The sequence below is a fragment of the Chiloscyllium plagiosum genome, unplaced genomic scaffold (genome assembly GCF_037043375.1).
Source record: "Chiloscyllium plagiosum isolate Xiang-an unplaced genomic scaffold, Cpla_swu_hap1 HiC_scaffold_46, whole genome shotgun sequence".
NCBI classification, from domain to species: Eukaryota; Metazoa; Chordata; class Chondrichthyes; order Orectolobiformes; family Hemiscylliidae; genus Chiloscyllium; species Chiloscyllium plagiosum.
Window position 1 is genome coordinate 11,235,775 of NW_028270184.1, and position 22,438 is coordinate 11,258,212.

The 22,438-nt window shown below is 47.5% G+C and overlaps 1 protein-coding gene and 1 long non-coding RNA gene across 3 annotated transcripts in view; one reads left to right on the forward strand and one right to left on the reverse strand.

Moving 5' to 3' along the window:
• LOC122543878 (uncharacterized) overlaps positions 1-18,122 on the reverse strand; it is a 67,933-nt gene extending 49,811 nt beyond the window's left edge. The window contains exon 1 of one of the 2 annotated variants that reach the window (XR_006310171.2): positions 18,078-18,122. This is a non-coding gene — a long non-coding RNA (uncharacterized LOC122543878). The remainder of the gene's footprint in view (positions 1-18,077) is intronic. The other variant, XR_015754659.1, reaches the window with a different exon arrangement.
• A 180-nt stretch (positions 18,123-18,302) lies between these two features.
• The window catches only part of naaladl1 (N-acetylated alpha-linked acidic dipeptidase like 1), a 97,408-nt gene continuing 93,272 nt past the window's right edge, over positions 18,303-22,438 (forward strand). Inside the window, exon 1 of the mRNA XM_087983714.1 lies at positions 18,303-18,470. Coding sequence (XP_087839840.1) covers positions 18,443-18,470 — 28 coding nt within the window. The 5' untranslated portion in view covers positions 18,303-18,442. The remainder of the gene's footprint in view (positions 18,471-22,438) is intronic.

Sequence of the window (22,438 nt, forward strand, 5' to 3'; positions counted from 1 at the left end):
AACTGAATTGAATTAGCTTTATTGTCACATGTACTCAAATGAGTACAGTGAAAAGTTTACAATTACGGCGCCACCTTACGTACAAGGCACCTAGGTACAGCTTCTTAAGAACAAATTAATAGGGGAAAAAATTAGAAAAGTAAATAAATAAGAAGTCCAGCATTACACATTATAAATTAGAAAATAAAGTAATAAAATGTTTGGAATAACAGCCTTTCCAACCAAGTCCACGCTGGCATCTACCCTCCAGTAACTGACAGACAGACCTCCAACTCCTCGCTGCCACCTCTAGATTGTAAAGACCACAGGCCTGGAAAGTGCTCTGCCAGAATCCATGGTGGAACGCTATAGCATGTCTCCCAGGTGGCACACGCTGCCGCTATCAAGCGACGGTGGTGGAGGTAGTGGATGCTTAAAAGGCAAGACAGGGCATAGCTGCTGGATTCACCTTGGGAACCTGGTCACATTTCTTTGCTGTCGCTAATGATTTCAAACTTGAAGGGAGCAAGGAATACCGACAGGAGCACTGCACCAAACCAGCTCCTCTCCTGGCTGCCCAAATATATGCCAGTGTTGCCGATTTTTATTAAGGGACACGTTTGAGTTGATAGTCAGGAAGGGTGAGGAAAAAGCAGAGGACCGAAGGTATGACAAGACGGCAGCAAAGAGAGGCTGCCGGGAGTAAAAAAGTCAGTCAACCTAAGATCAACGCTGATCTTCAGAGCCAGCCGTAAAAACAATTCCCAATCGCAAATCGCCTCCATAACAGATAACGTACAATCCAGAAGAGGCTTACATTCTGACCAAAGTCCATCATTATGGATACCATCATGGCTGAGAGGTTGGACATCTCTAACATTTAAGACAGAGCAGAACAGAACAGAACACATTAGGTGTTGGATGGATTTGGGTTCCAGAGAGAGTGAAGCTCTGCTGCGCTGACTGATCAATTGAGTAATTTTCTGTATACTATATCTGTACAAGAGCTGGCACTGAGAGACACAGGGTGCCAGATAGGAGAAAATCGCACCATTTTACCTGCTTGTGCACTGCACTTATATACAGGATATACAATAACAGGCAAAAGTGCACTGTTTCCTTTTAACCACTATGTACTATACATCTAGTAGGGGAAGCAGTGAGATAGTGGTAACGACAACCTACTATATTAGTATTAAAACAAAAGCAACTCTGAACCCCAGGCCAATGTTCTGGGGAAGTCGACTGTGGCAGATGGTGAAATTTGAATTCATTAACGGAATTACAATACTAGCCGCATGGCAACCATGTAACACTGTCATAAAAACTCATGTGGTTCATCAACATCCTTTAGGAAGGAAAACTGCCATCCTTACCTGGTCTGGCCTACGGGTGACCTGAGGTAAACAGCAATGTGGTTGACATTTAACTGCCCTTGTTCAATTAGGGATGGGAAAAAACACTGGCATAGCTAACAACACTTACATCCTATGAACGAATATATAATAAAATGTACAGAGGCTGACAATGAGACATACTCTTGGGCCACATAGATCAAGGCAGGAGTTAATCATTCTCTTTTACCCACAATGTTCTATACATGTAAAGGAACTGACACTGATATATACTCTGCTCCAGACAAGAGCAAATTGTTTCACCTGCTATGTACACGAACATTTACAGGAGATGACACTGAGACATATGCACCGATGGAAAGGAGCGAACCATTGCCTTTTACCCACTGTGTACTCTACATGTTTAGGAGCTGACACTGAAAGTGACAGATAGGCGTGAATTGTTCCACTTACTTGGTCATGTACTGCACTGTACGAAAGCCAAAGTTAAAACTCTCAGATGCACATGCACCAAACAGAGCCTGACAAGAGTGAATCATTCACTTTTAAACGCTTTGCATCACTCTCTCTACAAGAGATCACACACACGAGATAGAGTCAGAGTCATACAGCACGGAAACAGGTCCTTTGGACGAACCAGTCCATGCCATCCTAAACTAGTCCCACCTGCCTGCCCCTGAGCCATATCCCTCCAAACCTTTCCTATTCATGTAATTATCCAAATGTCTTTTAAACATTATAAATGTACCCAAATCCATCACTTCCTCAGGAAGTCCATTTCACGTGAACCGCTGTGTATGCAAAAAAGTTGCCCCTTTGTGTCTTTTTTAAATCTCTTTCCTCTCACCTTAGAAATGTGGCCCCTTTGTTTCCTGTAACGCATTATGTACCAAAAATGTATAGGAAATGACATGGAGGCATATGTAAGCCGACTCAATATTCTTCCTTATGTTATAACACCTGCTCATAGCCTTCCTGCAGTGGTTGAGAGCTACAGTCCAGTTACTGAGATTAGGTAAAGACAAGGACTGCAGATGCTGGAAACCAGATTCTAGATTAGAGTGGCGCAATTCAGGCAGCATCCGAGGAACAGGAAAATCGACGTTTCGGGCAAAAGCCCTTCATCAGGAATAGAGGCAGAGTGCCTGCAGGGTGGAGAGATAAATGAGAGGAGGGTGGGGGTGGGAAGAAATTGGTATAGAGTACATTGGGTGAATGGGGGGTGTGGATGGAGTTGGTAGGTCAGAGAGGAGGGTGGGGGAAGGTAGCAAACAGTACAATGGGTGCTGTGGTAGCGAGTCTGTTTCAGGACATGGTTGAAGAGCTTCAGGGCAGAGGAAGTGACCTGGGAGTTGCAGTAGGAGAGGGACTCCTTGAGATTCTTGTAGAGAGAGGAGGAAAACTTCTTCAAGGCAGGCATCCTTGCAAGAGGATTCGCAGTAGGGTTAAAATCAACGAGGTAAAAACAAGGGCTGCAGATGCTGGAAACAAGGGCTCTGCTGCCCTCTACTGCTGCTATTCAGTTCAACACCTTTTTTGGTCCAAGTTAAAAAAAAATCACACAACACCAGGTTATAGTCCAACAGGTTTATTTGGAAGCACTAGCTTTCGGAGCACTGCCTCTTCATCAGGTGGTTGTAGAACAGGACCATTAGAGACAGAATTAATAGCAAAAGGGTTACAGTGTCATGGAGCTGGCATGATAAATTAAACAAATTTTAGATTAAGTCTTTCATCTTTCAGAATGGGATATGCTAGTTTCGGTTTTTTAATATGTAAATCCCAGAACTCCTTTTACATTACATTCTCAAGATAGCTTCAGCTTTTCTAACAATAGGTGCCATCTCAGCTCAGACAATGCATTAAAGATGTGAGGTTAAAGTCTGCTTGTGTCCCAATGTTGAGTCAGACTGGTTCTATTTCTAAAGTGGGACTTATAAAATCTTACATAGGTTTATGCAGTTTTTGAGCAAATAAAATGTAATTCTGCAAATACAAATTCACCCTATAACCTTATGTGTGCACGTGTGCAAGAGAGACAGATTGAGTGTGTGCTTGTGGGTGTGAGTGCATGTGAAAGACTGTGTGTGTGTGTGCACGTGCGTGTGCGTAAACTTGGTCAAGTTTGTGCGAGTGTGATGGGGTATAAGCTTGTGAGAGGTTGTGTGCATGTGTAGGGGTGCATGTGTGGGCGTATGAGAGACAGCTTGTGTATGAGAGGGGGTCTGCATGAGTATGTAGGTGCGTGTGCATGCATGCGCGCATGAGACAGAGAGAGATAGAGAGAAATAGAGAGACAGAGAGAGATAGAGACAGAGAGAGAAAGAGAGATAAGCGATTGAAAGAGATACACAGAGATTGGGATAGAAATAGAGATATAGATAGAGAGAGAGTGTAGTGCAGTGGGGTCACCTGTAGTGTGACATGAACCCAAGGTCCCGATCGAGGCCATCCCCATTAGTACCGAACCTGGCTATCAGCCTCTTCTTGGCCACTTTGCGTCATTGCTGTCCTGAAGTCTGGCTTGGAGAGGACAGTCACCCAAAAGTCCGAGGCCAAATGGCCCGGACAGCTGACGTGTCCCCCGACTGGGAGAGAACATTGCTGCCTGGTGATCGTTGCATAGTTTCCATTCATCCGTATTCATAGCGTCTGCTTGGTCTCACCAATATACCATGCCCCAGGGCATCCTTATGCAGCGTATGAGATAGACAACGTTGACCAAGTCACATGAGTACCTACTGTGTACATGGTGGGAGGTGTCCCCACGTGTAATGATGGTATCCATGTCGACACTCTGACATGTTTTGCAGCGGTTGCTGTGACAGGGTTGTACGATATCGTGGTCGATGTTGTCCTGAAGGCTGGGCAGTTTGCTGTGAACAATGATCTATTTGAGGTTTGGTGGTTGTTTAAAGGCAAGAAATTGAAGTGTGATGAAGGCCTTGGCGAGGTGCTCATCCTCGTTGATAATGTGTTGCAGGCCGCGAAGAACTTAGCATAGTTTATCAGCTCCCGGGAAGTACTGGACAACAAAGGGTACCCTATCGGTTGCAGCAGTGTCTGTCCCCTGAGGAGGTCAATACGATTTATCACCGTTGGAACTGGCGGTTGACGAGTTGAGAGTGTTATGATTCCTGTTTGGACCAATAACCTTCTTAAAAACATGATTTTCTGTAATGATCTAACAGAGGTAACTGATGAACAGAGTTTCACTTTTTAAAATCTTTACTGTAATAAACAAACCAAAACCAACATAATTTAAAACATTAATTAACAGATAAAGGATGCTTCCAAAATAAAAGTACATTTTACTGTAAACTGATACAATTGCTAATGGGCAGGCATGCAGTATCAAGGGCAGTCCCAGACTTTCTTCAAGAACTTTGGCAGTGGTCACCACTTTCAGCCACCTGAGTCAAATCTTTAAAAAGGTCTTCCCTGACTGCTTCATTGTAGTTTCCAGACGTGGTCACCATCAGCAAGGCATACTTCAATAAACTCTGTCTCCCACTGGTCACCTCAGTCCAGATGGCACAGGGTTTCCAGGGACCCCTTGGATAAACTCTTAATTGGTCAAGTCAGCTCTGGCAAAGCCACCCACCACAAGTTCTACCTCTGCTGTCATGAGATTCAGTGTGAATGCTTTTATTTTCTGCAACCATGTGACGAACAGAACACCAGTTATAACTCAGTATCAAAAATCGGTTATCCATTTGTTTCTGCTTTAGTTGAGTCTTACTTTCATAGCAACTTGGGTCATGTTCAATACTTTGGCATTGTCCCAAGCAAGCAATTTGGGTTATAAATTCTTTTCCCAAAACTTAATTTTGATTTCATAGGGCCTTTGCCAAAGAGAAAATACTGGCTTTTCTTTTGCAAAACACAATGTTTGTAAAGGTTGAAACTGTTTTATTTCTCCACTGGCTGGCCAACATCAGATGGAGCCAAAACAGCTGCAGCACCTTAGCTCAGATCTTCAGTACAACAACTATGTACACACCAACACTGCTGTTGCTTAGGCCAGCCAGGGAAACTCTGAGGAGGGAATCCTCAACGGGTATTTGGCCCTGGGCCTCTGAAGATGAGAATATTCCAAGTCTTGAACTAAGCATCAGTCAATCCCTTAGAGTGGATTGATAGAAGAAGCTGCTTATCAGTAGCAGTAGCAACTTGCAGGATTGTTCCAATTTTGCACTTTACGATTCTAAAGTGTAACGTGCTGTATAAAAAGGAAGATTTGCATGTCTCTATTGTCTTTCCTCCATCTGGGCAGGTCTGAAATTGCTACATAGTCAATAAAGTGTTTTTAAAGTATAATCACTGCACGGATGCAGGGACCAGGGCAGCCAATCTGGGTACAGGAGGATTCATCAAGCAGCACTGCGAGAGTAAAACATTTTACCATGTTTTTCGATTGATTATTATTAGCCAGGTGATCAGAACCTCTTCAGAATAGTGGCCATGGGCACCGACCTGAGGCGGGTAGACATAGCCTTTAGTCTGTCTCATCTGATCTCTAACAAAAGTGCAGCATTTCCTCAAGGCAGTGCTGGCACTACAACAGTGGGTCAGCCTGTTCTATGCACTTTAATTTCTGGAGTGAGTCTTAAACAAATGACCTGTTGACTGAGAGAGGTAGAGAGTGAGCTATTGCTAGCTCATGATCAATGAAGGGATGTTCATTTGCTTTTACCCAAGTTACAGTAATTCTATTTGCTGTTATTGTGATGATCAAATATGTCTTAATCTGCTGCTTACCCCAATTTGCACCTTTGATGATTGAGTAAGAATAGCAGATTTCCTTCATGAAGGACATTAGTGAACCAATAATTAAAATAATTTTACCCTGCCATATTAAAACTGTCTTCACTTACAGGATCCATATCCCTGTATTCCCATCCTATTCATGTATTCGTTCAAGTGCTTTTTGAATGCTGCTATTGTGTCTGCTTCCACCACCTCCTCAGTTAGAAACAAAAAAAACTGCAAATGCTGGAATCCAAAGTGGAAAGGCAGGAGGGTGGAAGAACACAGCAAGCCAGGCAGCATCAGGAGGTGGAGAAGTCAATATTTTGGGTGTAACCCTTCTTCAGGACTGGGGGGTGGATGTATGGGGAGCTGCAGATAAAGCGGGTGGTGGGGGCACGGGTGTGAAGTGGGGATAGGTGAAGACAGGTAGAGGGTATGACCTGGTGGTCAATGGGAGGAATTAATCCAGTTGGTGGCAGGGAGGAGTGGAGGGGGAGGGTGAGGGGGAGGGGCTGGGGAGTCAGTGGACAGGAATGGGAGGTTATTTGAAATTGGAGAATTCAATGTTGAGTCTTCCGGGGTGTAGGCTGCCCAGGTGGACGATGAGCTGTTGTTCTTCCAATTTGCGGTGTAGTTCGTTGTGGCAATGGAGGAGGCCAAGGATGGTCACATCGGAAAGGGAGTGGGAAGGGGAATTAAAATGGGTGGTGACTGAGAGGTCCAATCAGCCCCTTTGGGCCTGGCTGTGATGCTCGGCAAACCGTTCCCTAAGCTTATGTTCAATCTCCCCAGTGTACAGAAGGTCACATCGGGAGCCCCTGATGCAAGAAACTAGATTGGAAGGGAGGCAGGTGAACCTCTGTCTCACTTGAAAGGACTGTTTGGGGCGCTGGCAGCTTTTGCGTCTTTTCCAGTTGCAGGGGAAGGTACCTGGTGATTCGGGGGGTGGGGGGGGGAAAAAGAGTGGTGCAAAGCAAGGACTGTCGAAGGGAACAGTCCTGGCGGAAGACAGAGAGGGGTGGGGAAGGGAAGATGTTCTTGGCGGTGGAGTCTGGTTGGAGTTAGCGGATGATGCGTTGGATGTGGAGATGGTGGGGTGGTAGGTGAGGACAAGGGCGACTCTGTCTTTATTGTGTTGGTGAAGGGTGGTTTAAGAGCAGTGGAATGGGGAATGGAGGTGGTGCGGCGGAGAGCTGTCTGGATGACAGAGGGAAGAAAAGCACATTGTTCGAAATAGGTGGACATCTGGGGTGCTCATGAGTGGAATGTCTCTCCCCGGCAGTGCATTCCAGGCATCCATCAACGTTTGTGTGAAAAACGTGCCTTGCACATCTCTTTTAAACTGCCCCATTCCCTCGCGTCTTGAACCTGTGTCCCCCCGTAACTGACCCTCCACCCCAGGAAAAAGCATCATACTTTCGACTCTATTCATGTCATTCACAATCTTATAAACTTCTATCAGGTTGCCCATCAACCTCCTGCGTTCCAGTAAAAACAAACCCAGTCTATCCAACCTTTCTTCATAGCCAAAATCCCCCAGACAAGGCCACATCCTGGTAAACCTTTTCTGTACCCTCTCCAAATTATCCATATCCTTTTAGTAGTGTGGTAACCAGAACTGTACACAATATTCCAAGTGTGGCATAACTAAAGTTCTATAAAGCTGCAGCATAATTTGCCTAACCTTATAGTCAATGCCCCTTCTAAGAAAGGCAGGCATGCCATAGGCCTTTTTTACTGCCTTATCTACCTATGCTGCCACTTTCAGTGATCAGTGGACCTCCAAACCCAGGTTCCTCTGCATATCAATACTCCAAGGGGTTCTGCCATTCACTGTATAATTTCCACCTGTACTTAATCTTCCAAAATGTGTCACCTCACATTTGTCCGTATTAAACTCCATCTGCCATTTTTCTGCCCGTGCCTCCAACTGATCTATATCCTGCTGTATCCTTTACAATCCTCCTCACTAGCCACAACTCCATCAATCTTTGTATCTCCTACAAATTTACTAATTAGACGAGCTACGTTTTCCTCCAGCAGAGGTCCCAGCGCTGATCCTGGTGGAACACTAGTCACAGCCATCCATTCCAAAAGGCATCCTTCCACCACTACCTCCTGTCTCCTATGATTAAGCCAGTTCTGAAACTACCTTGCCAACTCACCTCAGTATCATGTGGCTTCACCTTTTGTACCAGTCTGCCATGAGAGACCTTGTCAAAGGCTTTACTTAAGTCCATGTGGACAATATCAACCGCTTTTCCCACAATCATCTTCATCACCTCCTCAAAAAACTCCAGGTTAGTGAGGCATGACCACCCCCACATAAAATCATGCTGTCTATCTCTAATCGGTCCATTTGCTTCGAAATGCTTATAGATCTTGTTCCTGAGAATCTTTTCCAATTATTTCCCTACCACCAAAGTGAGGATTACAGGACTGTAATTCCCTGGATTATCCCTGTTACCTTTCTTAAACAATGGGACAACACTAGCTATTCTCCAGTCCCCTGGGACCTCACCTGTGGTCAAAGAGGATACAAGGATGTCCGTCAATACTCCAGCAATTTGTGTTCTTGCCTCCCTGAATCTTAGTACTTTTTAAGACATACGCCTCTTCCTGTTTAAGACCTCACCTACCTCATCTGCCTGCACATATACATTCCCCCCTTTGTCCTTAAGTAGGCCTATCCTTTCCATGCCAACCTCTTGCTTTTTATTTATGTATAAAAAGCCTTGGGATTCTCCTTAATCCTGTTTGCTAATGACTTTTCATGACCCCTTTTAGCCCTTCTAATTCCTTGCTTATGTTCTTCCTTACTTTCCTTATATACTTCAAGGGCTTTGTCAGTTCCTATCCTCCTAGACCTTTTTCTTTTTGACCAGTCATAACATCTCTGCTCATCCAGGGTTCACTAACTTGCCATATCTATCCTTCATTCATGCCACACCTGAACTGCTATTTGAAATACTCCCACATATCCAATATAGATTTACCCTAAAACAGCCACTTTCAACAACACTCTCCAGTTCTTGCCTACTATTGTTGCAGTTTGCCTTCCTCCAATTTAACACTTTCACCTGAGGATTGCTGTTATCCCTATCCATGAGTAACTTCAAACACACGGTGTTATGGTCACTATTCCTGAAATGCTCCCCCACTGAAGTTTTGCTCACCTGGCTGGCTCATTTCCTAAAACTAGGTCCAGTATAACCTTTTCTTGGTTGGACTTATTTCATACTGTGCCAAGAAACCGTCATGAATGGTCCTCACAAATTATGCTCCATCCAGGCCCCTAGCACAAAGTGAGTCTCAGTCAATACAGGGAAAGTTAAAATCACCCACCACAACACCTTTGCTGTTTTTACATATTTCTGAAATCTATCTACAAAGTCTCTCCTCTGTCTCCCGCTGGCTTTTGGGAGGCCTGTAGTATATCCCCAGCATTGTGATTTCACCTCTCCTATTCCTGAGTTCTACCCACATTGCCTTGTTGTACAAGTCCTCTGATGTATCCTCCCTCAGTACAGCTGTGAGATACTCCTTTATCAGTAATGAAGCTCCCCCACCTCTTTTACATCCCTTTCAATCACATCTGAAACATCTAAATCCTGGGACGTCCTAATTGCCAGTCCTGTCCCTCTTTCAACCAAGTCTCTGGAATCACAATAATGTCATAGTTCAGAGTTTTATTACACAGAGGGAAAACACAAACAATATATAACACAATCATATGAGCATACAAACCAAAAAGATTTAACACTCTTTTTCTCAGCCATAGCCTTTACACTCAACCTCACTGACATTTCACTCCGATCGTCACTGGTTAGTTTTTCATGCAATTGAAGTTGCAAAAATTTCCTTCCAGCAACATTCAGCAGATGTGACTCTCTCCATCTCTCCTCAAGACTCAAAGACACAAGCTAACCCACTGACCTTTGTCAATAAACTTGAAGAGGAGTTCAGGGTTTTTTTCCTAGTCCAATCTACTTTGATTGACAAAACAGCACCAGACTTCCTTCCAGCTCTGATAACCTGAAGATTGCCAAGACAAAATCGCCCTTCTGCTAATATGGATCTTGTTATCTGAATGATACCTGCATGTAACCCTTGCCATCAGCCACTCTCTTCACCCAGTAAACACTTTTCCATTAAGGTCCTCTGATGAAATACTTAGTTTAAATTGCATGATTTCTTGAAAATGAAATTTTGATCAAATAGATTTTAAAAAACTTTAACTCTTAAATAAAAATAAATCACTTTCACAGAATGAAACTAAAAAGCCATTTTGATCCACTTTAGAATTTTTGATACAAACTGATAATATTACATAAGTTTTTATCACAGGCATTATATGGCAGACTGTTATGACAGATTTCCACCCATACAACAGTTAAAGCTTCTCCAGATGCACTGTTTGAGCACCAATGTATCTGGCAGCTTGCAGGGAATTTTACAGCTACAGCATGGTCCAAGTGCAGAAGTGGGCCGTTAAACCTGTCGTGTCTGTACCAGCTCTCCCTGTGAACAATTCACTTACTAGCACTCTCCCTGTAACCCCACCATACTGCTGCCCATTCTTCAGTTACAGGTACTGCTCCCTCTTGGATATTTTGATTGAACCTGCCTTCCCAAACTCACAGGCAGCACATTCCAACATAACCCCTTGCTTGCATGACAAAATTTCTTTTCATGTTTCCATTGCTTCTTTTGCCAATACTTTAAATCTATGCCCTCCTGTCCTTGACCCTCCCCTCTTCACTATCTCCTCTGATTGCACCCCTCATGATTTTCTATCTCTATCATGTCTCAACTGTCACATCTTCAAAAAAATGATGAAAACCACCTAATGAAGGAGCAGCGCTCCGAAAGCTAGTGCTTCCAATTAAACCTGTCGGACCATAACCTGGTGTTGTATGATTTTTAACTTTCTCCAAAAAAGGTCTCAATTTCTCCAGTCAATCCACGTAACCGAAGTAGTGCTCCATTTGAATAATGTAGACATCCATGTAATTTCCAAATGCGTTTAATTTGCACATTCAGATGACGGGCAGACTGATGCTGAATACATGCTATCTATTTTGATGGATATTGGCATCTTTACTCATTGTTCCAGGCTCTCGGTTCACTTGATTCCCCATGAGAAGACTATGACAGAATTTTGAGGCTACTTCTGAACTTCTCTCTAACCTGATTCTTTCTTTCTTTCCTACCCTGTTTTTGTTCAATCGTTCACAAGACCTGAATGCTAAAGGTAACTACACTGCTCCTGTGGTCACATTCTGGCAGAAGTGGTTTTTCCATGTTTATTTACATTTGCTTCAGTAAAAAAAGAAAAAGTAAGTGAGTGGTGCAAATCTGATCTAGGTGACCCAGGAGCAGTCAGTACCCAACTGCTAATGGACAACCTGTAGAGTTTCTGCTTCAGTAGAAAACTGCATCAAACACACCATCTGCAGCAATAGCTCCTGTGGTTATAATGTGCAGTACAGGTGGCACTACTCCACCACTTCTTCTTCTGGCTACCATTAAGCACATGGTAGAGGGTGGCCAAAGGAGAAAAAAAGGGGCAGCCTCACCACCTCACCAACTCTCTGCTTCTTCCTCTTCTTTGGCCATCAGATGAAGCGACTAATATTGCTGAATAACAATCTCATTTGGGGGGGGGGGAGGAGCAGCAACAATGAATGTCAGGGTTAGATTGTCTCTTACTGAAGCTGGTCATTGTCTGCCACGTAAGTTACTTGCCACTTATCAGTCCAAACTTGGATACTGTACAGGTCTTGCTGCATTTGTACATGGGCTACTTCATTTTCTGAAGCATCATGAATGGTGCTAAACATTGTGCAATCTTCTGACCTCAAGTAAGACAATCCAGACAAATGCATTTAGGCAAGTCTAATTCTAGAGCGAATTATACAATGAATGGAAGAGCCTTGGGGAAAGTTGATAGGCAGAGAGATCTGGGAGTGCAGGTCCATTGTACCCTGAAAGTTGCTGCACAGGTGGATAGAGTGGTCAAAAAGGCATATAGTATGCTTGGAGAAAGTGAGGACTGCAGATGCTGGAGATCAGAGCTGAAAAATATGTTGCTGGAAAAGCGCAGTAGGTCAGGCAGCATCCAAGGAGCAGGAGAATCGACGTTTCAGGCATAAGCCCTTCTTCAGGAATAGTATGCTTGCCTTCATTGGACGGAGTATTGAGTATAAGAGCTGGCAAGTCATGTTAAAATTGTACAAGACATTGGTTTGGCCGCATTTAGAATATTGTGTACAGTTCTGGGCATCACATTACCAAAAAGATGTGGACGCTTTGGAGAGGGTGCAGAGAAGGTTAACGAGGATGGTGCCTGGTATGGAAAGTGATAGCTATGAAGAGAGGTTGAGTAGGTTAGGTTTATTTTCACTAGAAAAAAGGAGATTGCGGGGGGACCTAATTGAGGTTTACAAAATCATGAAGGGTATAGACAGGGTGGATAGAGACAAGCTTTGTCCCCAAGGTGAAGGATTCAATAACGAGAGGTCATGCTTTCAAGGTGAGAGGCGGAAAGTTTAAGGGGGATACACACGGCAAGTACTTCACACAGAGGGTGGTGGGCATTTGGAACGCATTGCCAACAGAGGTGATAGAGACAGGTACAGTAGCTTCATTTAAGGCGCATCTGGACAGATGCATGAGTAGGTGGGGAGCAGAGGGATATAAATGCTTCAGAATTGACCGACAGGTTTAGACAGTACATTTGGATCGGCTCAGGCTTGGAGGGCTGAAGGGCCTGTTCCTGGGCTGTAAAATTTCTTTGTTCTTAAGATGAAAGATAATTGATGAAGACATTACTGACTTTATGAGATACGTTCTGGTGTGACAGGGAAATGCTGAAATGAGTTTTTTAAAAAACATTTTCAAAAATATTGCTGAAACTGTTTAACACAGGAAGAAAAACCAAGATGGAAGTGTACAATATACGAAATTCATTATATATTCCAGAATACTTTACAGCCAATGACAATTGTTTTCAGTATATACTAATGATTTGGATGAAGGAAATGAATGTACTGTAGCCAAGTTTGCAGATGACACAAAATTAGGTGGGAAGGCAAGTGGTGAGGATGACACAAAGAGTGTGCAGAAGGATATACAGAGGAACCTCGATTATTTGAAGGACATGGCAGGGAGTATTTCGGTCAGTTAATCGAATTCCAATAATTGAATGCCAGTTAACGTAGTGAAACCAAGCATTGGGACCTTGCGATCTTGCCGGATAATAGGATATTTGGATAATCGAATGCCAGATAATCGAGGTTCCTCTGTAGACAGCTTAAATGAGCAGGCAAAAACCTGGCAGATGGAATATAATGTGAGATTATGCATTTGGCAGGAAGCAAAAAGGAGCTGAATAAAATGTCACATGGAACTGGTCAGACCAAAACTGGAGCAGTTTCGGTCCGCTTATCTAAAGAAGGTTATACTGGTATTGGAAGCAGTCCATATAAAGTTCACTAGGCTGATACCAGGTAATGAGGAGACGTTGAGTAGGTTGGGTCTGTATTTATTGGAATATAGAAAAATGTGAGGAGACCTTATTGAAACATGTAGGATTCTTAAGGGACTTGGCAGGGTAGAGTCTGAGAGACAGTTTTCCCTTGTGGATCAGTCTCGGAGCAGACAGCATAATCTCAGAATAAGGGGTTGTATACTTAAGTCAGAGATGAGGACGGATTTCTTCTCTCAGAGGGCAGTGAATCAGTGGAATTCTTTACCACAGGGAGCTGTCAAGGCTGGGCCATTACGGATCTTCATGGATGAGATAGACAGATTTTTAATCAGTAAGGGAATCAAGGATTGTGAGAAAAAGACAGGAAAGTGAGGTTGAGGGTCAGCAGATCAGCCACGTTCTCATTGAATGGCAGTGCAGACTTGGTAGGCTGACAGGCCTCCTTCTGCTCCCAAGTCTTATGATCTTGAGTGGCAGTACAGTGGCTGTGACATAATAGTAGCTCAGTGGTTAGCACTGCTGCCCCACAGCACCAGGAATTCAGGTTCAATTTGATCCTCAGGCGATTGTGCAAGTTCCACACAGACATTTCCATATGTTTGTATGAGTTTTCTCTGGATGCCTCCCATTCCAAAGATGCGCTGGTTAGGTGGATTGGCCATACTAAATTACCCAAGTGTCCAGGGATGTGTAGATTAGGTGGATTTGCCATGGGTGGGGGGGTTGATCTAGGTCGGATGTGTTTCGGAGGATCAGTTGGACTCAATGGGCCAAGAATCCTGCTTTCACAATGTAGGGATTCTATGAGTACTTTTGTATTGTAGCTTGTAATGTAAGAAACAAGACTGCTAAATTGTGCACAGCAAGCCTTAAATTTCTTCTGTAGCGTGATAGTTCCGTTCCTATGCCATAGCACGCTATACAAGAATCGCACAATACAAATAACACTTGACTTGGTGGCTAGATAATCACATTACAGCCAACACACATTTTAAAAGTTTGCACTTTAGAAACAACATCTCCTATTCGTAAATCACGCTACAGCCAATTCCCGTTGACAAAATGCGTGTTATAGAAGAACGACTTGTACTGTAATAATAATTAGATGTTTTAGTGATATTACTTGTGATGGTACTGTGCTTTTAAGAAGGATTTGTTCTGTGCTGTTTCTTTTGGTGTTATCACCCTAGAGCCAGAATATCTGCTTCAGAAGCAGTGGTTAAACAGCTTTGAGCTACACCGACCTAGAGTTTTAGTTTTGCTTTCAGTTGAAGTTGGGTTTAAACCTGAGTTGCGAAGCTGGGTAGAGTAACTGCAGATTGGGAGGCAGGAAGTTGCAATTTGTTGTTTGTAAAGTTGTAAAATGCTCAGGGGCGACACCATTGTGCGGTCACTTCAAAATATGGTTCTTTTTCTGTGCTTAGCGATTTAAAGTGGATTTCTGTGAGTAGCAGCTTGAAGTTTACGAGTACACAGACAGCACCCAAATTGAAACATTTCCATTGAATGGCCATACAGTTAGCAGGCCAAGCAGCAGTTTTTACCAAGTCAACAGGTTTTGAATTTATGATTCCTGATGAAGGGCTTTTGCTCAAAACGTCGATTTTCCTGCTCCTTGGATGCTGCTTGACCTGCTGTGCTTTTCCAGCACCGCTCTAATCTTGACTCTAATTTCCAGCATCTGCAGTACCCACTTCTGCTTAGGTTTTGACCTTAGCCAATCAATTTGAATCAGACACTTAGTTTTAACAACATAGGATTAATCCTCTTGTTCAGGGATATGTAGGTTAGGTGCATTAGTTAGGGGTCAATAAATGGGAATGGATCTGGGTGGGTTACTCTTCGGAGGGTCAGTGTGGACTTGTTTGGCTGAAGGGCCTGTTTCCATACAGTAGGGAATCTAATCTAATCTAAGAGATATTGCTATGTCATCAAGGATATAGAACAAGCTGGACTGAACAAGCTGCCATCCGCCAGAGGTTATGACCCTCAGCTCTGGCTCTCATAGCCTCATTGATCTCTCAGAGAAAGTACTATCTTAAACAACAATGACAGAGAAGGCATTCCTGACAGAAGAATCGATGGAGAAGGCACAGAACATTCCAGAAAACATGTAACCTGGCAGTAATTTCAAGAGACTAAATTTTATATGAGTGGGACTTTTATTTATTGGAACAGCATACCATTAGAATCTTACTTTATTCGGGTATAGTTAGTAGAGAGAAGGGTTGTATTTGGTTTATTAATTAATTTGTTCACTGTTAGATAAATAAATTGCTAATTGTTGATTTTGAAGTGAGGTTCAAGGATTTATTTTATTTAACCACTAACAGTTTCTAAAAAGCAAGTTACACCACTTTTCACACTCCTTTTTACAGATTATAGGGCGAGGTGCTCCTCTTTGGGTGTTTCGGTTTTAACTTACAGTTTTAACTGATAGAAACAGCTCTCTCTGCTGAAGCTAAAAGTTTGAATCCTTTCTCTGCTGCTAGATTGTTTGATTTGGTGCTCCTTTCTCCTGGATAGGAGATAGCAGATGAGACCATCTGTTTTGCTGAATTAGCCTTTGCCAAGGGTATGTTTATGGGACGTTGCCATATTGGAACAGTTGATGATTAGTTGTTAAATCATATTCTTTTGTTAAGTATTTCGAAAGCATTAAGACACTTCTTCTCCTTTTGCTTGTGTTTTAACTCTGATATAAGAATAAAGGGGTATAAGAAGCCTAGTAGTTGACCAATTAAATCACATTTGGAACACAGCACCTTACACTTGCCTTTTAATAAAAGTAAGCTTAGACCCTATCACTTTGATATATTTTGAGGGGTTTGGTCTGACAATAGACAAGGTGCAGGAGTAGGCCATTCTGCCCTTCGAGCCTGCACCACCATTCAATATGATCATGGCTGATCATCCTTAATCAGTACCATGTTCCTGCCTTATCGCCATAACCCTTGATTCCACTATCCTTGAGAGCTCTATCCAACTCTTTATTAAATGAATCCAGAGACTGGGCCTCCACTGCCCTCTAGGGCAGAGCATTCCACACAGCCACCACTCTTTGGGTGAAGATGTTTCTTCTCATCTCTGTCCTAAATGGTCTACCCCGTATTTTTAAGCTGTGTCTGGTATTGTATTGAATTGGCTGAGAGTTCAGGCATAAATATTTGACTGGGGACTCCATCCATTCTTCCAGACATAGCAAAAGGATGCTTTTGTTAATTTTAAGCACCAAACCATGTCTTAATTTAAAGACACATCCAGAAAAACAGCACTTCTGACACTGCAGCACTCTCCCATGTACAGGCATCATGTCAGCCAGACTCATAAAACACAAGTAATGGTAAAGTCCTAGGGAGTGTTGCTGAACAAAGAGACCTTGGAGCACAGGTTCATAGCTCTTTGAAAGTGGAATCAAATGTAGATAGGATAGTGAAGAGGTGTTTGGTATGCTTTCCTTTATTGGTCAGAGTATTGAGTACAGGAGTTGGAAGGTCATGTTGAGGCTGTACAGGACACTGGTTAGGCCACTTTTGGAATATTGCATGCGATTCTGGTCTCCTTCTCATTGGAAGGATGTTGTGAAACTTGAAAGGGTTCAGAAAAGAAATACAAAGATGTTGCCACGTTGGATGATTTGAGCTGTAGGGAGAGGTTGAATAGGCTTGGACTGTTTTCCCTGGAACATCAGAGGCTAATGGGTGACCTTATAGAGGTCAACACATTCATAAGGGGCATGGATAGGAAACATTGACAAAGTCTCTTCCCTGGGATGGGGGGAGTCCAGAACTAGAGGGCATAGTTTTAGGGTGAGAGGGGAAAGCTATAAGAGAGACCTAAGGCGCATTTTTTTCACCCAGAGGGTGGTGTGTGTACGGAATGAGCTGCCAGAGGAAGTGGTGGAGGCTGGTACAATTGCAACATTTAAAAGGCGTTCGGATGGGTATATGAATAGAAAGGGTTTGGAGGGATATGGGCCATGTGCTGGCAGGTGGGACTAGATTGGGTTGGGATATCTGGTCGGCATGGACGGGTTGGACCAAAGAGTCTGTTTCCGTGCTGTACATCTCTATGACTCTACTCAAACCCACCACCTCCTCAGGTGAGACCAACTGAACTAAACGGACAGTTTGCTGTAAAATTGCATTTTGCATGGAAAACAAACGGATAGGGTGGGAATTGATAGTAAATGCAGTCCTCTCCCATACTGTGGGCATATGTCCTCACTTTCTCCTATATGTTCAACGGGCGCTCACTAGCAACAAATGCACCTTTAAGAAAAATTGCACTTGACCATTTATCAATGAGGCCAAACGAAAAACAAATCCAGTCACCGCCCCCTTTAAGTGACCAACTTTTGCAAGGCTTTCTGTTTAAAAAAAAAATTAGCTTTAGTTTGTGGGGGAAGACAGACAAATTGAAGTTTTATGAGAAATTATGAGGTAAAGTGTTGTTTATTATTCCCTCAATTGCCCTTTATGCCCCCCTCCCCCCTTTACCTGTCCTCCTGGACTTGACTTCGTGGCACCGACGGTGGGAGGAGGAGAGGGGACGTCGACCGTTGCTGGAGGGGGGGCGGGGGATGGGCTGGGGAGACACTGCGCATGCGCGTCGACCAACCGACCCTGATGGCAGGCGTGACGCAGGTTGACGGGTGTAGCTTCCGGCCAATGAGAGCCGGGATGTGCGACAGGGGAGGCGGGGTCACGATGACGTCGCGTGCTAGCGGGTTTGGCGGAGAGGGCACGGTGGCTGGCGAAGCGGCAGACCTGAGGGACACAAACATTGACAGAGATACACACAGACACAGGGGGAAAAGGGTGCTCGCCACCTCTCCCTAACAACCACCGGACTGTCGCCGGCCATGGCTCAGCACGTCAGCTACCGGCAGCGTAAGTGTCAATTAATGTCCGTCTCCTCGGTCGTTGGGGGGAGAGGCCTGAGGGGGCATTTTGAAGGGGAGGGTCAGGAGGTATTTTTGAGGAGGGGGGGGGAAACGGGGGCATTTTAGGGTGCAGGGATTGAGAGGGGCTTTTTGTAGAGGGGAGGAGAGTGTGGGGGTGTCTGTGGAGGACGAAGGTTAGGGAGGGAGGGAGGTAGGGGTGAGGGAGAGGGAGGGATATGAGTAGGGGTGCCCTTGGAGGGTGGGGGTGCCCTTGGAGGGTGGGGGTGCGCTTGGAGGGTGGGGGTGCGGGGGTGCCCCTGGAGGGTGAATGTGAGGGAGCCCCTGGAGGGTGAATGTGAGGGAGGGGGAGGGGTAGGGGTAGGGGTGAGGGAGGGGTAGGGGGGAGGGGTAGGGGTAGGGGTGAGGGAGGGGTAGGGGTGAGGGAGGGGTAGGGGTGAGGGAGGGGTAGGGGTGAGGGAGGGGTAGGGGTAGGGGTGAGGGAGGGGTAGGGGTGAGGGAGGGGTAGGGGTAGGGGTGAGGGAGGGGTAGGGGTAGGGGTGAGGGAGGGGTAGGGGTGAGGGAGGGGTAGGGGTAGGGGTGAGGGAGGGGTAGGGGTGAGGGAGGGGTAGGGGTAGGGGTGAGGGAGGGGTAGGGGTAGGGGTGAGGGAGGGGTAGGGGTGAGGGAGGGGTAGGGGTAGGGGTGAGGGAGGGGTAGGGGTAGGGGTGAGGGAGGGGTAGGGGTAGGGGTGAGGGAGGGGTAGGGGTGAGGGAGGGGTAGGGGTAGGGGTGAGGGAGGGGTAGGGGTAGGGGTGAGGGAGGGGTAGGGGTGAGGGAGGGGTAGGGGTAGGGGTGAGGGAGGGGTAGGGGTAGGGGTGAGGGAGGGGTAGGGGTAGGGGTGAGGGAGGGGTAGGGGTAGGGGTGAGGGAGGGGTAGGGGTAGGGGTGAGGGAGGGGTAGGGGTGAGGGAGGGGTAGGGGTAGGGGTGAGGGAGGGGTAGGGGTAGGGGTGAGGGAGGGGTAGGGGTAGGGGTGAGGGAGGGGTAGGGGTAGGGGTGAGGGAGGGGTAGGGGTAGGGGTGAGGGAGGGGTAGGGGTAGGGGTAGGGGTAGGGGTGAGGGAGGGGTAGGGGTAGGGGTGAGGGAGGGGTAGGGGTGAGGGAGGGGTAGGGGTGAGGGAGGGGTAGGGGTGAGGGAGGGGTAGGGGTGAGGGAGGGGTAGGGGTGAGGGAGGGGTAGGGGTAGGGGTGAGGGAGGGGTAGGGGTGAGGGAGGGGTAGGGGTGAGGGAGGGGTAGGGGTAGGGGTGAGGGAGGGGTAGGGGTAGGGGTGAGGGAGGGGTAGGGGTGAGGGAGGGGTAGGGGTGAGGGAGGGGTAGGGGTGAGGGAGGGGTAGGGGTGAGGGAGGGGTAGGGGTAGGGGTGAGGGAGGGGTAGGGGTGAGGGAGGGGTAGGGGTGAGGGAGGGGTAGGGGTGAGGGAGGGGTAGGGGTGAGGGAGGGGTAGGGGTGAGGGAGGGGTAGGGGTGAGGGAGGGGTAGGGGTGAGGGAGGGGTAGGGGTGAGGGAGGGGTAGGGGTGAGGGAGGGGTAGGGGTGGGGGTGAGGGAGGGGTAGGGGTGGGGGTGAGGGAGGGGTAGGGGTGAGGGAGGGGTAGGGGTAGGGGTGAGGGAGGGGTAGGGGTGAGGGAGGGGTAGGGGTGAGGGAGGGGTAGGGGTGAGGGAGGGGTAGGGGTGAGGGAGGGGTAGGGGTGAGGGAGGGGTAGGGGTGAGGGAGGGGTAGGGGTGAGGGAGGGGTAGGGGTGAGGGAGGGGTAGGGGTAGGGGTGAGGGAGGGGTAGGGGTAGGGGTGAGGGAGGGGTAGGGGTGAGGGAGGGGTAGGGGTAGGGGTGAGGGAGGGGTAGGGGTAGGGGTGAGGGAGGGGTAGGGGTGAGGGAGGGGTAGGGGTAGGGGTGAGGGAGGGGTAGGGGTAGGGGTGAGGGAGGGTTAGGGGTAGGGGTGAGGGAGGGGTAGGGGTAGGGGTGAGGGAGGGGTAGGGGTAGGGGTGAGGGAGGGGTAGGGGTGAGGGAGGGGTAGGGGTAGGGGTGAGGGAGGGGTAGGGGTGAGGGAGGGGTAGGGGTGAGGGAGGGGTAGGGGTGAGGGAGGGGTAGGGGTAGGGGTGAGGGAGGGGTAGGGGTAGGGGTGAGGGAGGGGTAGGGGTGAGGGAGGGGTAGGGGTAGGGGTGAGGGAGGGGTGCCCCCGGAGGGTGAATGTGAGGGAGGGGTGGGGGTGCCCCCGGAGGGTGAATGTGAGGTAGGGGTGGGGGTGCCCCCGGAGGGTGAATGGGGGGTGGGGGTGGGGGTGCCCCCGGAGGGTGAATGGGAGGGAGGGTGGGGGTGGGGGTGGGGGTGCCCCCGGAGGGTGAATGGGAGGGAGGGGTGTGGGTGCCCCCGGAGGGTGAATGGGAGGGAGGGGTGGGGTTGGGTGTGCCCCTGGAGGGTGAATGTGAGGGAGGGGTAGGGGTGGGGGTGCCCCTGGAGGGTGAATGTGAGGTAGGGGTGGGGGTGCCCCTGGAGGGTGAATGTGAGGGAGGTGTGGGGGTGCCCCTGGAGGGTGAATGTGAGGGGGGGTGGGGTTGGAGGTACCCCTGGAGGGTGAATGTGAGGGAGGGGTGGGGTTGGGTGTGGGGGTGCCCCTGGAGGGTGAATGTGAGGGAGGGATGGGGTTGGGTGTGGGGGTGTCCCTGGCGGGTGAATGTGAGGGAGGGGTAGGTGTGGGGGTGGGGGTGCCCCTGGAGGGTGAATGTGAGGGGGGGGTGGGGGTGCCCCTGGAGGGTGAATGTGAGGGGGTGGTGGGGGTGCCCCTGGAGGGTGAATGGGAGGGAGGGGTGGGGTTGGGTGTGCCCCTGGAGGGTGAATGTGAGGGAGGGGTGGGGGTGCCCCTGGAGGGTGAATGTGAGGGAGGGGTAGGGGTGGGGGTGCCCCTGGAGGGTGAATGTGAGGGAGGGGTAGGGGTGGGGGTGCCCCTGGAGGGTGAATGTGAGGGAGGGGTAGGGGTGAATGTGAGGGTGCCCCTGGAGGGTGAATGTGAGGGAGGGGTAGGGGTGAATGTGAGGGTGCCTCTGGAGGGTGAATGTGAGGGAGGGGTAGGGGTGAGTGTGAGGGTGCCTCTGGAGGGTGAATGTGAGGAAGGGGTAGGGGTGGGTGTGGCGGTGCCCCTGGAGGGTGAATGTGAGGGAGGGGTAGGGGTGGGTGTGGGGGTGCACCTGGAGGGTGAATGTGAGGGAGGGGTGGGGGTGCCCCTGGCGGGTGAATGTGAGGGAGCGCCCCTGGAGGGTAAATGTGAGGGAGCGCCCCTGGAGGGTAAATGTGAGGGAGCACCCCTGGAGGGTAAATGTGAGGGAGTGCCCCTGGAGGGTAAATGTGAGGGAGTGCCCCTGGAGGGTGAATGTGTGGGAGGGAGGGGGAGGGGTAGGGGTGTCCCTGGAGGATGAGTGTGAGGGAGGGGTAGGTGTGGGGGTGCCCCTGGAGGGTGAATGTGAGGGAGGGAGGGTTAGGGGTGGGTCTGGGGGTGTCCCTAGAGGGTGAATGTGAGGGAGGGGTAGGGGAGGGTCCAAATCGTTCACTTTGCATTGATGGAGGATTTTAAGCCCTTGTTTGTGCTTCGTGTTTTTGAAAGAGCTATCTACTTAGACTGATTTCACCTGTGCTTTCCCAGGCCTTGTAATTTTTTTCCTTTTTTAACTGTTATTTGTAAAGTGACTACTGAATCTCTATATAAATCCCATATATTAGTATGCAGCACAGCAGTATTCATGGAAAATAAGTAGATGGCAGATGACTTGAACTGACATTTTGCATTGATCATCTGAGAGAGCTAAAAGGAAGCATGAAAAAGTTTGAGTGCAGTAGGATTAAGGAAAACCCTAAGGCATTATGCACTTGTGTGAGGAGCAGGAGGATGGCCAGAGTGAGGGTAGGGCCAATTTGGGATTGTGATGGGAACTTGTGCCTG